General features: G+C 32.8%; 1 protein-coding gene across 2 annotated transcripts in view; it reads left to right on the forward strand.

Moving 5' to 3' along the window:
* The window catches only part of LOC123711372 (multiple C2 and transmembrane domain-containing protein), a 73,358-nt gene that overhangs the window by 8,783 nt on the left and 43,287 nt on the right, over positions 1 to 21,288 (forward strand). For both annotated transcript variants that reach the window (XM_045663928.1, XM_045663929.1), the window contains exon 2: positions 11,130 to 11,235. In XM_045663928.1, the coding sequence (XP_045519884.1) occupies positions 11,205 to 11,235 (31 nt within the window). In that variant the 5' untranslated portion in view covers positions 11,130 to 11,204. The remainder of the gene's footprint in view (positions 1 to 11,129; positions 11,236 to 21,288) is intronic.

Consider the following 21,288-nt stretch of genomic DNA (forward strand, 5'->3'; position numbering starts at 1 on the left):
TATGTCATTTCTCTACTTATGTCATTATATGAATGTTTTTGTGAAGTACCTGCTTTTCGTATCAAATTAGTGTTGTTGCTTCAGTTCAGTTCACACAAATTATGTAAAAACTATAAATTATGACTGTTTAATTTTGTCACGGTACCTACATTAGCCTTCCTTTAAATTTATCGATTGACATACTTACTTTGACTTAATGTCCTATAACCCCTAGGTGGGGCAGAGGGCGTCCACAGTGAGTCTCCATCGCGTTCGGTCTTGAGCCTCGTGTTTCACCTCGCTCCAAGTCTTTCCGGCTCTCTTTGCCTCGTCCGCAACTGTTCGGCGCCAGGTTTGTTTGGGACGGCCACGCTTCCGCTTTCCTTGCGGATTCCAATCAAGCGCCTGCTTGGGAATATGATTGAGATCCCTTCGGAGTGTATGGCCTATCCAATTCCATTTGCGTCGCTTGATCTGCTGGCTGATCGGGGTTTCTCGACAGCGCTCCCAAAGTTGCTCGTTAGAGATCTTTTCAGGCCAGTAGATGTTCAGAATACGGCGAAGACAGCGGTTAACGAAGACTTGGAGTCGGTGCGAGATGTGTTTGGTGACCTTCCACGTTTCACACCCATAGAGCAGCACAGATTTGACGTTGGATCCGAATATTTTAACCTTGATTCGACGCGTCAACATCCGTGACTGCCATATAGGCCGAAGTTGTGCAAAGGTTGCTCTGGCCTTGGCAATGCGCGAAGTGATGTCCTCTTCTGTACCTCCAGTTTCAGACACGACGCTTCCGAGGTAAACAAATTGTTGAACGCTTTGTCGTTACTTAGCGTTTTTATATTCCAAAAAGCAATTCGTGTCCGTGATTTAATGCCAAAGGTCGTCGGTAAAAGATCGGTCCGGTTTCTCACTGTTTCGGTTTCTTGAATCGTTGGTTTTTCAGGCAAGCAGGAGATTAACCCACTGTGCCCTAGTCTGATAGTGGGGCTGCCACTTTAGAGCATCCAGACATGCTCGGTTTTATACGGGTTACCTCCCTAGTGAGTGGATTCTGTTTTAAGGCGCAGAATATTCGCCTTTTGCCCTGCATCCTCAGCTCATCTGCAGCTCTAGGTAGTGGGCACGCGTGAGCGTGGCTGCAGTAGGTCCCAGGGTGGACGACTAGGACGTGGATGACTCGGACTGGTCGGGGTTCTGCTTATACTAGTGTTCCACTACGTAACACAGCAGAAGGTTTTTTTTGGCTTTTTCTAGGCAATGTTGACCTCACTCCATCAGCGATTCCCACCAACACCAACCTCAACTTCCCACCCCAGGGTCGCAATAACTAAATAAAAAAATATGGACGTATAATAAAATACCACATCGGAGCATTAAAAAGTTAAGAATCAAAGATAAGTCGCTGTAAGCCAGTTCTGTTATCTGTGCATGGCAGTTCTATAGTCCATTCATAACAAATGGGGTTAGCGTTGAAGATCGTTAATTAAAATTTATTTCGCATTTTATTTAACTTATATGAAAAAGTACTGTTGTCGTAAGCATTATACAAATTAGATATGCTCATTTGTGATCGTGAGGAATGTTTAGGACCCAAAAGTCGTCGGCTGAAGGCGTCACAAGCCTGACTGCTACTTGCCTAAAAATAAAAAAATATCTGAGGATAAAGCGTTGATCAATTTATAGACATGACTACGTAAGTAACGTACGTAAGCCGGGGATGCTAGAGCCCCGGCTTACGTCATTTTGCCATGTACATTATTTATAGGAATCATTTTTTTAGTTCAATAAGAATAACTATCTACTATAATAAAAAAAGGGTTTGATCGTAAAGGGGAACTAAGGATAATATGTATTTTTGGATGTTGTATCATAAAAAAATAAAAACAAAAAATTTCGTCTAAAAAAATACAAATTAAATTTGGGATGGACACCCAGTGACACCCAGGACAAGTGATAAGCACTTAAGGGTTTGAATGATACATAGTAGCCCATTCTCAGATTTACTAAATATTATTAAAAAAATCATAAGAGTCGGTTGAGCCGTTTGGAGGAGTATAGGAACAACCATTGTGACACGAGAATATATAAAGAGATAATTATTTTATTAAAGGCTTTATTAAATCATAACTATATAAACTGATAAGAAACGGGTGAAACTATAAAACTATTAAAGTTATAAATATACATTATGTATCATAATTTAAGGCTTTAAACTAAGATTTAAGACTTTAAGGGCAATTAGTGTTAGTCAATATAACAGTATTAAAATTTACTGCCGCTAAGTATTGACCTGCTGTAACTATAAACAACAATTGTATATTGTTTATCATCATGTTTGCTATTGGTATCGAGAGAACGTTGTGGTTTAGAACAATCTCTTGACAAGCAAGGCTATTGCCGGGTCAAAAGGCCCATTTAGACGAAGAGAGTTTCTCGCACGTTTTGGCAATGTGAGCAATAATCGCCACAGCATTATCGTATCAAAATGTTTACATACAGGCAGGAACTAAATTCTCACCTACGATTGTCATACGAGATTTACCAGTGATTTATCGGTAGGCGATAATTTCTTGCATCTGTTTACACATCGACATTTTAGTAAGATTCTTACTTACGAGAATCTTGACTAGTATAAACACGATCTCGTATGACATTTTTTTATGTTCATACAAGTATCGTACAAATCGGTTTAAAACTTTTTTTGGTTGGTCTGGTTTTTAGTGCTAGGTATTTCATTCGAGTTTAGTGATTACTAGGCGCTGTCGATATTAAGTTCATTGAACTTTATAGAAGTTATGAGTGTTTGTGGAACACGGAAAATGAAAATAAACCCAACATCTTTTTTTCCGTTTCCGTTTAATTAATTATTGTCTTAGAAGAGCAGATATAATTAAAACACCCTTATGTACTGCACTCATGGTAGCAACTGGACCTAAACCTCGAATTACGATTATTGCTTTTGAAATTCTATTTGGTCGGACACAATAAATTTTCCATTGCGAGGCAATTGTGGCCAAAGTGGAAGAGCGAGAGGTGTCAATGTTTTGACGAAGAAACTTTTTTAATATTATTTCGATAATCGTACCTTCGAGACGAGAAACTCTCTCCATCTAAATGGGCCTTAAGTTTACATCTAACATGAATATAATTTAAGGTAAATTATAAATTCCAAATGAAACAAAATAATTATCTCTAGCTTTCGCAGCTTTGTCTGCGTGGGTTTTGTGTATTTTAGCAAGATTTTATGCGACCTATTCGAACAATAATCGTTATTTTTAGTCATAAAAACAAAAAAAGCAGTTGCGCTACAAAACTTCGTCTTGTCCTCAGTGTTCTGATACATGACGGTGATTTTTGAGAAGCGTATAGGAGTAAAATCTATTGGCACTCAACCTTGGTTCGAACGCACGATATCACAGTTAAGAGGCGCACGCCCAAGCCAACACTGCACACTAAACCATAAAAACCTTATAACTTTTTCAACCATATATCCGTCGAGTAGTTTTTGAGTTTATTGCATTCCAGCCAGATAGATGTTGCCGATAAATTCACTTCAAGGAATTATTTATTTTGTCCTTAGTGTTTCGTAGTTTTGAAATCACAACTAAAAAGAGTTGATGACATAAACGGATCAATGTGACATATGATACTAGTCAATAAATATGCTAATCTAAAATAGTTTGGCACTATTATTCGCTTCGAACAAAAATAAAACAGTTCATTCGTTTCGATAGTCGACCAAAACAGAAATGTTCGTTGAGTAAAGTGTTTTCCAACAATTTCCATATTAAATGAATATTAATTGAATCATTGTTTTTACTGTATAATTTAAAACGTTTCATTGCAGACAAATAAATGGATATGTTTTTTCAAGAAGCATCAGAGAGTTGCCCAAAAAACATCAAAAAAATTTCAATTATTTCAAATTTACGGTAAATGTTTGACTTAAGCTTCATTTTTAATTATGACATACATGTGCAAACAACCTTTTCATACACAGTTAACAGTTAGTCATAGCGTTAATCTACAAATTTTCTTAAACTGAACAAGAATAATGAATAAGCAAATTAAAACATACAACAATAATTATACATTAAACTTGACGTTGCCTACATGCATCCATTAATCTATAAAATGACAAATTCATGATAGGTGATACACTCTATGGAATGAGAATCACGCGAATTTATTATTATTATTATTTTACATAAAAGTCAAGGTTTCTCAAAGTCGCTTTAATATATACCACATTGTGTACCGTTTTGGGTACGGCTTAAGATAAATATGAACAAAAAAACTTAATCCAGAAAAAGACAAAAGATTTCTATATTTGAAATGAATAACGTCAAAAACTACTTACTATTCTAACTTCATTAGAATGCCTTTTTTTAGAATGTTCCTAAGTAATGAACTAATTCAAAACAAAAAAGAGTCCAGTCGTGAGTTAAGTTCGGTGGCGGCTGTTGGAAGGATGATCAAATGTAAATTTCTTGTTTGAAGCTGGGTGTCAACTGGCCTTAATCGATAAAAACTTGAGCATATAACTAATAAAATTAGTGGCAGTGGGATCGCGACGCTAGATTAACAAAAAACTAACTTGACTTATTGAAGGGTTCTAATAATCTAAGTGACACTTATGTTTCCTATAAAGAATATAAGTGTAGTCGATCTATTGAACATGATCGGAAACGAGAATCGTTATGTTACAATTTATGAGTGTGCGAAAAACTAAAGGACTCATTTTAGCTTCTAGGGTGCAATTCTAATTATTAACTAAAACTAACAGGCAAGCAGGCCTTAAGGGGTGGCGAACAGGGTAATCGCCCGGGGCCACACTCTCGCAGGGGATTCGCGTAACAACCCAAATTTAAAAAAGAAAACGATTTTTTTAACTTAATACTTTTGAATTCTTTGATTCTTAATTACATAAGGTAAATTAAAATAATGTTAGTTAACTAATTCATTCACTCAAAACATAATTGGAATTCATCGTGTAGTACAGATACCGGCAAACATCTTAAACAAATGTCCTTGCCTGCGCAGAAGCGATTAGTAGGTATCACTGGGCGGCGAGAGAGTGACGTGTTGATCGCGTGATTGGTAAATCAGTTGAGGTTTGTGTGCCGCGCTGTGTACGATGCGCAACCTTTCCCCCACTTCCTTGATTAATACTCAAGAAGTTTGCCGGTATCTGTACTTGAATTTCGCGCCTCGAGGCACTTGAAGATCGTTTTTTTTTACCGCATAGCACTCGGAAGTCGGGGCATAATGTTTTGCTCCTCTATCGGACGGGACAACCCCGTGTTTAGTTAGTTAGTTATGTAAGTATACTTCTTCCATTCGGTGTTGACAAGTTTCTAGTGATTGAATATTTTTGTTTGTGCAAATCCAAGTCTGACATTGGTAAGTCATGGCAGGTTATGTATTAAATATCTTCTTTTTGGCCTCAATTGGTATAATGTCGTAATTGGGTTTTCAATGTCCTCTTGTAGAACCCAGTATCTCTTACATATGTGTAACTCTAATAGCTAACAGATGGTAGTAGATCTTTTCCTACGTACTTGTTATTTTGGACAATTCACACAATATCTTTTTCAATTTCAATTTATAAATTGAAGCCTATGTCTAATTCTGATGTGAGCTATGTATATTATTGTAAAACCATTCAGTAGTGAAGTCCATTTTATGTCATAGAGTAACACATATACATCCATACTTACAAACATTCGCGTTAATAATATTAGTAGGATATATAACTTAACTAATGTTAGGTTATATGACTCGTGTAAAGCCGGAATAATCCGGAATGCTGACAGTAATAAATAAAAGTAAAGTTTAATTATAATAATTATTGTTGATGTTAATTTCCACAATGGCGTCGTGTTGGCTTATCGTTCGAGCATTGCGTGATATTATTGCTACGGAGTTCACGCAAAATACTGTACTTTATAGGTAATTTGAGGGGATTCTAAAACTAAGCATTTTAATTAGTTAAATAGAAAAAGGGAAAATAGGTTTTAAAATACATAGATTATATGCACTCAAAAAATAAGCAAATGTTTAAACTGGAGTATCGGAGCCTCAATTATTATTTAAACGAACTTAACAAAATAAAATTGAATTTGAGGACTCATAAAAACAAAATTCCTAATAATTCCGCCATTTATTTTACCATATTATTGTATTAGTATTATTGTACCATAATAATATAATTATTGGAGTTTCCATGAATCGGGTAAAATAAATTATATTCACAGGGAGGTCTTATAGTAATCCTTTTGTGTTAACTGGGCTAAGAGGATTAGTCCGAAAGTGTTGCCATTGGAGTTTACACTTTTGAAATATTTTTTTATTTCTTATTGAACCGACATAAATATTACCAATGATAATTAAATTAAATTGTTTTTAATAATTCAAAGAGCATTTATGATAAAAGGTTGTGGATATATTTTACGGTCTGCCAAAGGGCAGTGAATCTCAAACTTAAACAAAAAATTAAATCTATTAAACCCCGTGGTTATTGGTAATGAAACATCTGTTTGTTTAAGAATTTTTAACCCGGTTTGCGACAATGGTGTTTGGCGTATACGTTTCAATGATGAACTTTATAACCTTATCCTTGACGACGCCAACATAGTCTAATTCATAAAATGCAACAGGCGCGGGTTGGGACCTATGCATCTGTGGCTGACGACAGAACTCCAAGGTCCTTACTAAACCCACAACCTGGTGGCAAGAGAGAACCCGGTAGACCGAGCTTGCGTTGCTGAGTTGGTGTTGTTAAGGACTTCGTTAAGTGTTCGAAGTACGCAAGAAGCTCGAGATAGAATGCAATGACGAAATATACTTGTGAAGGCAAAGGCCCACAAAGGTCTGTGCAGCCGTTGATGATGATTATGATGATGATGTTTGTTTAAAAGAATACAAAAAATACCAAACCGATTTGAAACTAAGTATAAAGATTATTATATCTGACTATGTGGATCATCGGATTTTTTTAATTGTATAAATGTTCTTAATATAAAGGAAGTTGGTGTGGTGGAAACACAAACTGTACACAGTTTTTCTATCCACCAGGACATCGAACATATGTAAATAGGGTTAGGTAGGTACTCTAAATAATATTTAGTACAAGTGTTTTAATATATGAGTAATTAATTATAAACGTTACAAATGTATATTGTAATATAAAAAAATTAACGAATGCCTTGAATTTTATATACTATAATTGTATATAGGTTTTCAACTTTATCATATAACTTGACTGAACAGTATACCTCCCTCTTTTTATGTAAAACACGTTTGAAGCAGCGAATAAATATTTGAAGGAAATCCTGTAGTGACGGAAATAGAATTCGAGAGATTCATATTTGTTCTAAGCAAAATACACACACATAGTTGCTTACAGTGTTTGTTATACATTTAATTAAATGCAAGTACTTTCTATAAAAGTTTCGAATATTAATTTGTTCATACCATCATACCAGCGCAAACCATTATTGGCAATTTTCTGATCTCTCGAAGTTTATATCTAAAGTGTTGATTAAATAATACTATTTCTAAGTCAAATTATCTTTTATTTATAATATGAATAACGCATTATTTTAGACAATGATCTATAATTTAAGAAAAACAGAATTTACCAAACCTTTTAAAAACGTCGCATATTTTATTATTAGTGCTTAGAACTCTGATAAAACTGCCGGAATAAGAACTTTGACAAACACTCCAAAAATATTGAAGACTACGGGCATCGTGGGCGGAATGGGTATTTTTGCATTGCGGTAGATGTCGATTTTCAAATAGTGCTTTCCGAGTACGACATTGCGTGATAACAAGTCCCACAAAATTCTTGTCAACTTTGTAACGCATAAATATTCTACACACGAAACTATAAATTATAACTTTTGAGGTCCTTATTGCCACTATGGAGTAAGCGTGTATACAATACTAAAATATATTGTTGTACCTTTTTCGGGGTTGCTATTTTCGACCAAACATCTTGCAATTTTAATATAAGATTAGTATGTTTATCGATTAGAAAAAATTCCTTCAAATACATTTGTGGAGAGAATTGGTGATTAAATATTTTCTTAACTGTGAGCGTGCGTTATATATAGCGCACAGATCGTAAAATAACGATTATACATATAATAATAAGGAGGTTTGCAGTTTTTAAAATATACGGTAAATATTTTTGGATTTAAATATCGAAGTGGCAAGTGACGGTCTCGATATGGATACTCATTCACTTAACTCATTCAGCAAGTAATTTCTCTCATCAATAAAAAATCGACTATTTTTCGCAACAAAAGAACCTTCACAAGTCCTCAGCAGCCCTCTTTATGGACTCGATGAAAAAATTAATAAGTTGATATAGCTATTTTGATGTCGAATAACTAATGCATGTGAACGAATGAAGAACGAACGAAGTGTAAATGACACGTTTAACCTTATTTAAAAATAACACCAATACTGAATACAGACCCAAAATATTGATGTTTAGATATACTCGTTCGATTCATATATTTCAATAAATTGATGCAAATTTAACGTTGACCTCTTTTTTGTATAAGATTTAGTTTGAAAGACACGAAAACATTTGTGTCAATAATGTGTCTGGGTCATGCCCGCTGAGGTTAACATAGAAACTTAACTTAACTAACATAGAAGCTGGGTGTCTTGAACAAGGATTTCATTTTATGAGCTCGTTTAGTAACAACATCGCACACGCGCCTAGGCTAAGACTAACATAATTGAAATTTGCTGGCTAGCAATATTATTTATTTTTATTATGAAACAAACTTCAAATACAGACCTCACAATAGTAATGTGCCTTGTATACGAAGACCTTAGAGAGGTGGTGTTTATTTGACAGCTGTCGCGACGACTATCATTCACGAGTAGAATTCAAATTTGATTGCGTTAACAAGGTCTTAGCAGACTTTTTCCATAACTATTTATGCGAATTGTATTTCTTTGAAGCATGTTTGAATTGGTTTGGACTGATTGACATAATGACCATATAACTTCACTTATTTATTTTAAGCAGTTCTATGTATTGTATAATCAAAAAGATATAAAAAATAATTATACTCTAATGATATTACAATCAATCTATTAGATTTATTGTATGAGTCAATTTCACGCTCGCAAATACCCAGGCAATAGCGCAAAGAATATAAGCAACTAGCATTTGTGAAAAAGCAAAAGCGGAATAAATAATAGAAAGGACTTTACAGGACGGTCAAAAGGAAAAGTCATCGTCATGCTTATAAAAGTAAGAAAGCCTGAGTGAGCGGAACGTATAGCCTTGGCTCGTACATTTATTTAATTTATTATGTCACAAAATTTAGTTTTGATTTAGATTCAGATTTACCAATCGATATTCTATTAAGTTTAATTATAAAAACCTATCAGTTGTTAACTGTGTCAATATAAAACGTTAATGACGTTTAATATGTGAGAATTGGGTAAAAGTGATAATGAATACAAAGACACAATCAAATACATACATACATTTATTGGCCAACATTCGCAAATAGAAAATACATATACATATTTTCCAGTTACTACCGAGCTAGTCTAGTTAGTCAGATTAGACTAAGCCTTAATCTGATCTCTTTAGATCGTATAGTTTACTTGTGAACAGCCTAAAAACCTACTTAGCTGCACTATAGAAAATACAGGTTTTTAAGCTTTTCATACAAATACTAGATTGATAAAAATGTAGAATTGCACGCATAGAGATTTATTTGAACATTGATGTCTGTTGTACCCTTTGGTGAATGTTTAACAAAGATTTAAAAGAATATTGTAAAGGTTAAATTTCAATAATAATTACTTCAAGAGAATTTCACAAAAGAAGGTTCTTTTAAATTAAACGGAATTAAATAAACTTAAAGAACTTCTCTCGTAAAGAAAATTAATATAAAATATATCAACCTCAAGCGTCCTGCGTTTTATATTGTAGGCCCCGGAGCATTTGGCGCGAAATGAGGGATTAAAAGGTTTAATTGTCCTACGTTTCGCAGTTGAAATCACTACATATTATCAGTATTCATCTGTTTATCTATTGGGCTGTGATAAGCTTACATTTTCTTTACGGTACATAATCAAAGTCTGATAAACCTCTGCAATTTATTACGTCCAACCATGTACACAGGTGTTAGTATACCTTTTTAATTTTAAAATAATATCTCTCTGAATTTTTACTATAAATGAAACTTTAATAACACTTTAATAATCTTAGGTACCTACTTGCCATTCGAAATCTAAACAACAAAAATTTGAACAATGTTACCAGACCCGGCAAATGAGATCGATATAACCCCGAAGTACGGCCCAGACGTTTTTGCTCACAAACGAATTAAATACAGGATTTATACGTGAAATTGTGGATTTACTAGTAACTGTCATACCGCGTAGAAGTATGTATATTATATATCTTGGTGTTGATATTGATAAAAATCTCAATTGGAATAAACACATCAAAGATTTAAAGGCACACATTACGTATTTTTTTAAGCTTAGATTGCAATGAGAGGCATTAATGACGTAATTTCCTTTTTGTTGCCCATATCTTCTTACGTATGTTGCTTTAGTAATTAATACCAATACAAATGTATTGAAAAATATAATATTTTTGGTGGTTTGTTGGTTATACCTTGGCCTGTTCCTCCCGTGACTCAAATCTTTTTTAACCAGTTTTTCCATACTGTCAGAGGTCCGTCACCTTATTTATATTTGTAATTTTGGTTATTGTATTGTATTACTAAGTTATAGATTAAAAATGAACGTAATTATAATACACAGCCACGAAATAGATGATGAAATGGCTGTAATCGCCTTAAGCTGAATTTTGTAATACAACCATTATAGCTCTTTTAACGCTAATCATTTCGTTTCGAATAAGCATAATCCTTGATAGTTTAATCACAGGTCAACTTTACACTTACGGCGGACATGACCAGGACATCGTTTTTATCATGTAGGCATTGGTAGCATTCTAGACGTGAATAAATTCTCATTTTACATTTTCTATACTTAGCAACTTCACATTGACCAATTAACTGTATATTACGTTTAAGAAAATATACATTATTCAATGATCATTTAAATTTAATCACATGTTTTATTTTCAGTGTCGCCATATACAAGAACATCCAAGCACCATCTAACACCATGCATGTCTTATAGTCATCAACCTCAATGACGCTATGTCGAGTAAAAAGCATTCGCCACAACCAAGTAAGTAATTGCGTTAAACTTACATTAGTGGCATTTAATTTCATACATATTACCGTTTAAGATCAAATTGCCTGGATGTGTTACTTGCGAGGTGTCTGTTTCATAAAACTTAACTTAAAATGATATTTTTGTCCCCAAAGAATGTTGTTTGAAAACTCATCTACAAAAGAGCGACTTATTTCGGCGTCCATTTCATTGATCATTTTTATGGAAGCATATGATTTTTATAAGGTAAGACTACTATTTCGGTATTGGTCTCAAGAAAAGCGTCGCTTTTGTAAGTAATAAAAATAATGGTTTCACTTAACGGCATAGACTACGTTACCTTTATTTGGTAGGTTCGAGGCTCTTTTGCGGTCGAGTAGTTTTCTCCGATACAAAATTATATCTTAGCAATAAAAACATTTTTTTTGAAAATGTATTCATGTAAAACGTTTAACTTACAGACGCTTGAGAAAAGTAGGTTAATACACCTTGACATAATTAAATACATTCAATTTGCATTATAAGAAATAATTGCCCACAGACAGTTTCTAAATAGTAAATCTACGTATAATTTTACATGTTTTATTTTATATTTATATTTTAAACTTCTCGTGAAATTCGGTGCTAAATATAATTTCCTAATATAGTGGAATTTACAAAGGTCATTTTTCAAACGGAATTTCAAACATTATTTTTCAACTATACAATACTGTATATAGTTGTAACTTGACATCGAAATGTAATAAGACATGTTTATTTCTACGTCTGTTTCATTGATCTGGTGTTGGACCGGCAAGTGCCTGGTACTTTCCGATAGAAAACATTTAAATTTTTTAGCTGGTAAAAGATCCATGAACCGCTATGTTATATGCTTTATCCTAAAGAGGATTTATAATATCATATTATAGACGTTCCCTACAGTCAAGGTGCTACTTATGCAAGACAATTCAATATGATTTAACACTTGGTGTTTTTTTAAATCCTTCATAAACTTTGGCTCCGTTTTTAAACGACGAATGTATATCGGTTAGATATTACTAGTAATAGATAACATGCCGAACGATATATTCAGATAGACAAGTTTTACCGTTTATCAAAATTAAACTATGTTATTTTAAAGTTTTCGCAAGCACTTGAATCAACGGTATAGTTTCGCGTATTGAATTGTTTTTGGTTATTCGCGTGCAGCACATATTGTTCGAATGCCGAGAACAGTTCTTTTCCGAGGAACAATGCGATAAGTATATGACATTTGTTTCGTTAGTATTCTTCACAAATACGGGATTTTGATTGAATTTTATACGTACAACATATTGAAGTATATGCATTGCTAGTTCGTGGTAGTTTATTAGATGAGCAATAATATTGCCACAATTTATCACCAGTTTAATCTTTAAAGTATTAAAAAAATCAAATACCAATAATAAATCAAGCCAGTTAATATCTGCAACATCCATATCCGTTTAGCTACGATACTACGCGCAGCTACGCGATTAATGCAAATCGTAGCTTCCAGCTTATTACGTAGCAAAGAGAGCGGTCAACTGAAAACTGATCCTTCAGGTAGCGGACTGCAATTTAATTATAGCCTTAGCGTTTCTCGTACCTTGATTATGAGAGCAAGGATTTTCTGCTGTATGATTTTGAAACATTAGGAAATCATTGACAAAAAATGTGACATCTCGTTAAAGGTTTTTTATTTATTTATTAATTTGGGAAACAAACAGATACATCTCTATAAGTAGAAGTCAGAAAAGAAATATAAACATAAGAATTAAAGCATTGGATATATCCACAAAAAGTTTCACTGATAAAAAAAAAGGATATAAAGCAAAACAAAACGTGACATGACAGAGAACAAAATATTTAAGTAGACAGTACTAAGTTTATAGATCGGTAGAACGACAACAAAACACATACTAGTAGCCAAAATAAGAAGAAAGATACAAGGTTTACTACTCGAATAGTTGTTTTAACCTATTCTTAAATGAAGCAGTAGAGGAGTGCGAAAAAAGATCGATATTAGTAGTAGAATCAAAAGTAGAACACATCCTGTGAAGAGGCTCACGGAACCCTATGTTGGTTCTGGGAGTCGGAAGGTTAAAGGTTCTGTACGAGCGTAGAGATCTGGCAGGAATATTGAATCTTTTGAGTTCGAGAAGAGAAGAAGAGTTAGATAGAAATCACGACTGCTAGTTCAACTACAGGACAATATGTTTGGCCTACCGCCTTTCAGGAATATCATTACCAAGTTATGCATTGTAAGATCACGATGCCCTTAACTCACTCACGCCCTGGTTTTTATCAGTCTGGAAAAACTTATTATTTCAATTAAGAACTTGTAATATAGCGTATTAAATGGAGCTTTTCTAAACGATTAAGTATCGCAATACAGCGAGGAAATGCCAGAATTAAATGTCTACCATAGTGTGCTAGACCAGGGACCAAACTTTTAATTTATTTTCATTTTCTATTTATATATTATTATTATTACTATGTAGGTTAAAAAATGTAAATACTGTTTGTATGTTGTAGTATATAATTAATAAATGACAAATTTTAAAACTCTTATTTACAAAATATTTTAGTTATAGTTAAAATAACAAGCATTTAAATGCTTTTTATTATTCCAATTATCAATAGTCGACTGTAACTTACTACCCTATTCAACTCTCAGTCTTCCCAGACCTGTCAGTTAACTATTACATTAAATACGTCAATAATAATCCATAGTACCAAATGTATTGTAAATATAGGATCTGAAATAACTAATACCATTTAAACTAAGCTAACTTCCAACAATGCAATCGATATTTTCTCTACAGGCGGAAGTAAAAAGAGGGAAAGTTTTACTATCAACATCAAATCAGGACTTCGATACTAATTGGATTTTGCAAGATATGGATTCATGGTGACGTTTAATCATGAATAAATTTTATCGACTTTTCTTTATAGCGACAGTATCTTGTTAATAACACGAAGAATGTTTTTAAAATATAAATAGTGAAGTCCTTTACTTAAGATTAATTATTTATTCATAACTGGCTGTAAGCCTGCCTAGTCATAAACACAATATAAGAACACGTTTTTGTTATTATTCTTAAGTTCTTAAGATTTGCAACCTAACGAGCAATTTAACTTTATGACATTTTAAGAATACATTTGAACACTATTAACCAATTTTTGTGGCCAACCGGAATATGAATAATGAAGAATGAGTATCTAATATTATTGCCGATAATTCGACTAATGGGTACAGTGTTGGCATAGTGACTTCAGCGTGCGAATCTCATTACTGAGGTCGTAGTTTCGATCCCCGGCTGTGGTACAATTGACTTGCTTTATATGTGTATTTAAGATTCCCTCGAATGGTGAAGGAAAACAACGTGAGGAAACCGGCTTGCCTTAGTCCCAAAAAGTTGTCGGCGTGCGTTAGGCACTGAAGGCTCACTTACTTGCCTATAAAATTAACAAATTATCATGAAACAGATACAGAAATCTGAGGCCCAGAGTCTAATAAATAATATAAAGATTATTTATTTTTGTAATAATGTGTGTGTATCATAATTAATTTATAACACAAATAAACAAAAAACATATAGTTTGAATGTCAATTGAAACGCAGTCGTGTGCTGTATACATATATAGTCTAGTCTCACTACAAATCGCGTTAACCTTTATCTTCTTTGAAATAGTTGTGAGGACACGAACCAGGAGTTCTAGTTCTAGCTACATTAGTTTCAAACGGAAATTACTATTCGCAATTACACCAGTTTTCCCAAGAATTTTCGTAATTACTTTTCCCATTATGTTAGCTTTATACGGGTGTATAAATTATTTCAAAGCTTTCAGAATTCCTTTTGTAATAATTCGTTAACCAAACTAATCCGCTTATGTTTTTTATTCAAATGTTTGATGTGTAATGGACGTGCTAATTCCAAAACCGAGTTGAAATAAAACTTAATTTTCATACATTAACAAGGGTTATTCTTGCGTAGTAAACATTTTAATGTAATGTTTAAATTTCGCTACAATGCATCGGTTAGAATCGTCGAAGACCAATCCCTTTCAGAACCGGCTTGAGGAGAAGTTCGGGTTAATACCTGCAGTGCTGCGAAGCAGTATACGTATGTTAAACAACTGAGCGCTTTTTAAGGCAGTATTTTGAACCCGCTGCCCACTAAAGTATTTCCGAACCATTTCGAGTTAAGGTCCTTCAAGAAAATATCGTACCAATTCGTAAATGACATTGTGTCCATGTGCCCGCCGCTTATCACTTAACATCAGGTGACTTCGGCCAGTTTGCCTGTTATTCTATAAAAAAAGTAAATTTTCATGCTTTTATAAATTTTATGCTAATTTGTCTTTTATATAACTTATAATGTTTCGTAACGGGCAATATACACGGGGAGTATCCTTTATTTATATTAAAATGAACCAAAAGAAAGTTTTTAATTTAACCCATTATTGTCGTATAACTATTTTTTTGTTTTGAACATGTAATGGTGTATTTAAATAAAAAAGCAATTAGGGAAATATAATCAGCAATACATGAATAAATATTTGCGTGTTTTAAGTATTGCTTTAGTTTGTGTTATGGATACTATACAAAATGGAAAAGATAATAGTGCATATAGATTTATAATACACTAGTACTAGGCCCCTTGATGAATACGTTTTCACCGAGGGACTTACCATGACCTTTGTTATTAATACTTGTCAAGCTCCACACTGGTCCTATTTGTATCATGAAGTGAATTTCGCTGACATATAATTTACCATCTTCTTATTGCAAACGTCATCCGATTTGACTGATCTGATGTCGGCTTTTAAAAGATCATAAGATTATCCGAAGTTTTCATAATGTTATGTTACCACTAACCAGCTTACGACACATTGTGACACGTCAGGCATTTTATTTGTTTAAGTAACGAAAAGAACGGATATAATATTAGGAAGAACTCAGCAGTTATTGCTAATATTATATTCGTTCATATATTTTTACCTCATAGCATTGAAGTGTTAACTTACAATAAACGGACAATTTCAGATATTACAGACTTAAGTTTATTTAAGTTTTCGGGTATGACGTTATAAAAGAAAAGCTTTGAATTTTCTTTCAAATCGTCGAAAGGATAAATATGGGTTATAATGCGATGGTGTGTTAAATAAACGTATTTTTAATACAAATATACTTTTATTTATATAAACAAAATGGAACTTTTTATATATACCTTTATGAGATTAATTATTAATAAATTACATAAACTTAAAACAATTTTATATATCGCTTGATATCGTTTAATTTTTAGAATATCCCGAAATAAAAGCATTGAAACCACGTTGTGTGAGAAGCGAGAAGTATAAAATAACTTTAAATATAAAAAGCAAACTTATTATTATAACAAATTAATGTTTGCAATATCAAAAATAAAAAAATAAATAAAAGGAAAATGTATCTCATATAAGAAAACTAGGAATTAAATCTTCATAAAACATTGTCCTGAGGTAAACTTAGTGGGTGAGCTTATATATATTCATGCATAATATTATTAAGAATGTTTATTACATTATGTAACATATAACTAGAGCTAGTCCTAAATTGCAACAGGTCAAGTGGTTGGGCAATGTGTACCAAATGGCGAACGACAGAACCCAAAAAGGTTTATCTTCTAACTGAAGTCACAACCTGGCGGCAAGAGAAAACCACAATATATGTTTGTACACAAAAGAAAACAGTGTAGACCGAGGCTGCGTTGGTGGGATGGAGTAGCAAGGACCTTAAAACAATATTCGAATTCAAAGTTGGACGCAAGAATCACGATATAGATTGCGATAACGAAAGATACTTTTGGATACTAATGACCATAAGAGGGTGTACCATTGATGATGATGACAACAATACCAGTGGCGTTACAAATTTTTAAATCAATATTTCTAGTAGGCAAGTAGGTGGTGAACCTTCTGTGCTTGACATACACTGTCGACCCTAGGCGTGCTGGTTTTCTCCACCGTACGAGCGAGTGTTAAATGCGCACAAAGATAGAAAGTTTATCGGTACACAGCCGGGGATCGATCCTACGATCCAAGATAGGAAGCCGCACGTTAACACTACGAGGTCAACTGCTCATGACAACTAGTGCTAAGATTTTTTGCTAAACTAAACGGGATATAGCTCAAAGACAACGGTTATAATAGATAATAAAAAAAACATAAAACAACAATATATATTAGTATGTGTATGAATATCAATTGCGAATTTAATTTTGGGGACAGCCCCGATAACGTAAATCGAAGATTTAACTGAATATCTGTAATACATTTTACACGAGCCAAGGATAACTGCTCTTAATTTATATTGCGGCCCTTTTAAGGAGAGAACTTTTGCGGTTGGCCATTATAACAGCTGCTCGTGTAAGGTGTATGAGGAGCTTCTACACTTATAGCCCATTTATATAATTTAAATCAGTCTAATTGCTCCGTTTTAACTAAAGTACTCATTTGTTTATTTTCTTCATAGTATTTAGACTAACATGCGCACTTGTGTTTACACAATTTAACAAAAAGAGCCGGAAGAGTAATTTACTTAAAAGAGTTCAATTAGACTGATGTAGTTTTTATGAACAAGCGGGAAATATGATAAAAACACCCGTAATGCAACATTTTAGGATAACTATGCTTTTCATCTGTAAAGCCAACGGAAAATTACTGTACTGTAGGTATTTATTTATTTTATTTATTAATACTTCGTTACACTACAGAAAAAATAAAAAATTAACATAATTAAATCAAAAGGAGGGCAAATGGCGGCCTTATTGCTTTTGAGCGGTCTCTTCCAGGCAACAAAACAACAATAGCAAGTAGTGCAAAAATACATGTTATACACATTTATTCAGATAAACTAAACAGGAACAAAAAAAAACAAACTAAACTGAAAAGATGATACATTAAAAATGAAAGTAAAAAGACATATAAATCACGATAAATTATTATAGTAATTGATAATGCTATAATGTGGTGGCAATTATTTTATGTTTGATAATCTTTTTTGTATTTGTGTATTACTGAAACGGGCATTTGCAATTAATAGTTAATATTATTAGCAGCATTAAATAATAAATCAAGCACAGAAACCGTAATTTAGCAGATGTACGATAAATTAAATTGTCCGGAGAGATTTTATCGTGAAATATTGAGTGGATAAAATGGGTGTTTCGACGTGGGTGTTCATCAGTAGTTGTCTTAATCAGTTGTCTTGCTTTAACTTCTAAAATATACAAATCTAATGTTTCCTAATATACAAGACACGATATAGATTTAAGAGTTTTAAGCAATTACACACAGTGTAGTGATTTTAGCATATTTAAACAGTTTGTTTAAAGATAAAGCAATAAACAGGAAATGTAGGAAAATTAAACTCAGGAATCGTAACCTCGAAGTAATTTCCCTTAATAACCTTTAATGGGTCTTGAAATTGTATCTTTACCCGACGTATTTTACGTTGCAAATACTAAAAAAGAATTAAAACTAAATTATACCTCGCATACCATCCATTCTACCGAGTAAATTTGTTTACTATGCATTAACAACAATGTAAAGTTTAACTCAACATTTCGATTTAAATTATTGCTTATGAATAATCATATAATTATATAAAACAGTTTACAACAAAGATTATCTAAATAATAGTTTTCATTATATTTCACCAAACTTGTTTCTATCTTAAAATCTCTAAAATCTTGCACATTTTGCTCATTCGGGGATTTCCATTTCGGGGATTTTTTTTGGGTTATATTCTCACGGAGTAGAGTTATTACAGGCAGTCATTTGCGCCGTTATATGGTATATGCATTTTATACAGTTACAACGCACTTTACACATTTCTAACTGTACAATGAGCTTAATAACAAGGATAATTACATAAAATAAAGAGAATTAAGAATAATTCATTATTTTTGCTTATGGTATTGTTCTGTGAAACTAAAACCTGATATATGGTTTTATTAAAAGTACCTCCTTATTTGCTTACCTTGTCATTATTTTTATAATTCTATAAAGGCTCTGTAAACATTGCATTAAAGAAAATATTTCATATAATCTGTATAAGCTTTGTAATCTATATCTGCGAAAGTTATTAAGTATGTAAAAATATTTATAGCCATTTTTTACAGCTTCTGCGGGAGACGCCAACACTTAATACATTTCGTATATTATTTATACATAAGATCTATAAAAACATTCATTGAAACATTCCTAATCATAATAAAAAGTTCCAGTCAGAAGCAAAATAATTTACGACCAAGGAGTGATAAGAATCTTACGAGAAATATCACGCTCTGTTTCTGAGTTGTAAAATGAGCGAATTACTTGTTCCCTTGAGATATAACGCCAGATCGTTTGGGGCCTAGTATTAGGCTGAATTTACAGACGACTTTTATGAAAGGGTGGTGTTCCTACATTTTTACGTCTGATTTATTCTTCCTTTTAAAGATTTAATTAAGTGATTTTTCGAAGTCAAAATAACTTTATTCATTTAGAAGTACACTTATAAACGTCAGTTCAAAAGAAGTGAAATTAATTAAAAATTTATATTTACTACCAGTTTGCAAGTCAAGGTCGTAGAGCGGGCAAGAAGAACTGGCAATAAACTTACCGCGACTCTTTTTAATTGCTAAGTTTTGAGTGATACAAACCACTAGACTTTCGTCATAAAATGAAAATCGGATACTGTATAAATAAGGTTTGGGATAGTGGGGCACATCTTCACAATTAATAAAGGGGTCTGTTACAAAAACTACAATATTTATTAATGCACATGAGGTACCATAAATTATAGATGCTATAGCTTATAAAACAAACTAATCGAGTAGAAGATTTTAGAATTTTTGGTAATAATATAAGTGTATTAAAAATCCTACCGTGACAGAATATTACAAACATAAACAAACGTTAAAACATTACCAAAATCAAGCAACCAGCTGAACTAACCGCGGTTTCGCACATCGTTGCCCACGGTTAATGGTACAAATACCTAGTTAAATTTATTGGTTAAATATGTGGATAAGTATTTCGTATTTTAAACAAATCAAGGCGAATTGAACACAAAACACTTGTACTACAACCCTTTAGGGTCGAAGACGAAAATAACGTGTTCCGTTTGATTGTAATTTTAATCTCAATACTCGACACGAAAAATAATGCGTCATATTATTATGTCTGATTGACCAAGCGCATCTCTATGGTTTATTATCACATCTTAAGTCATCTATACTGTAAAGTATAACCATGTACAGTCACCTGAATGCGTAACCGTCTTAGAGCGGCACGGCTTCCCACTTACATGTCTTCATTCTCTGTTATAAAATAAAACATGGAATGTTTTTAAATTTGGAATGGAAATTGCACTATCCGGTACTTTTCCAGTGGGGATCCGAGCTTGTTTCACAGAACACATTAATAGTACAATATCTTTTTCGTATTAACTTATTAGTATCACATAATTCGAGGTGGTTTAAAGCACCGAGCTTATAGTATACTAAAAATTACAAACATGGTTTGTTATTTATATTTTTTATTATGTACTGTTATTGTTAGTATAATTACGGTATTAGTATATGGGCGTGTTATCACCTACCTATAATGAATTTATATGTTTCACCTTACATTTAACAAATTAAAAAAGAACAAAAATATGCTATACGTGTTTGCATGACTGTTACAATTTACCAGTACAAAATAATGAAAGTCACAAATAAGGGACAACACACACTAAGCCATTCAGATAAGAATTCGATTATCATTTAAAAAATAAACAATTTGTTAAGCTTAGTATTTCAATTCATATCTATGAAAAAGAAATATAATTGTGTTGCTACCTAAAGGTCATGGTCTCATTTCTGTATCTCTTTCATGATCATTTTCATATTAATATTTTCTGATTATATAGAGATTTTTAAATTTAGAATTTAGTTTATTTCCATTTACAAAAAAATCCCGTAACCGGAAGTAGTGGATACGATACGATAGATAACAAGCAATTAAAGTTTTAATAATAAATTAAATCAAAAA

The sequence above is a fragment of the Pieris brassicae genome, chromosome 6 (genome assembly GCF_905147105.1).
Source record: "Pieris brassicae chromosome 6, ilPieBrab1.1, whole genome shotgun sequence".
Classification (NCBI taxonomy): domain Eukaryota; kingdom Metazoa; phylum Arthropoda; class Insecta; order Lepidoptera; family Pieridae; genus Pieris; species Pieris brassicae.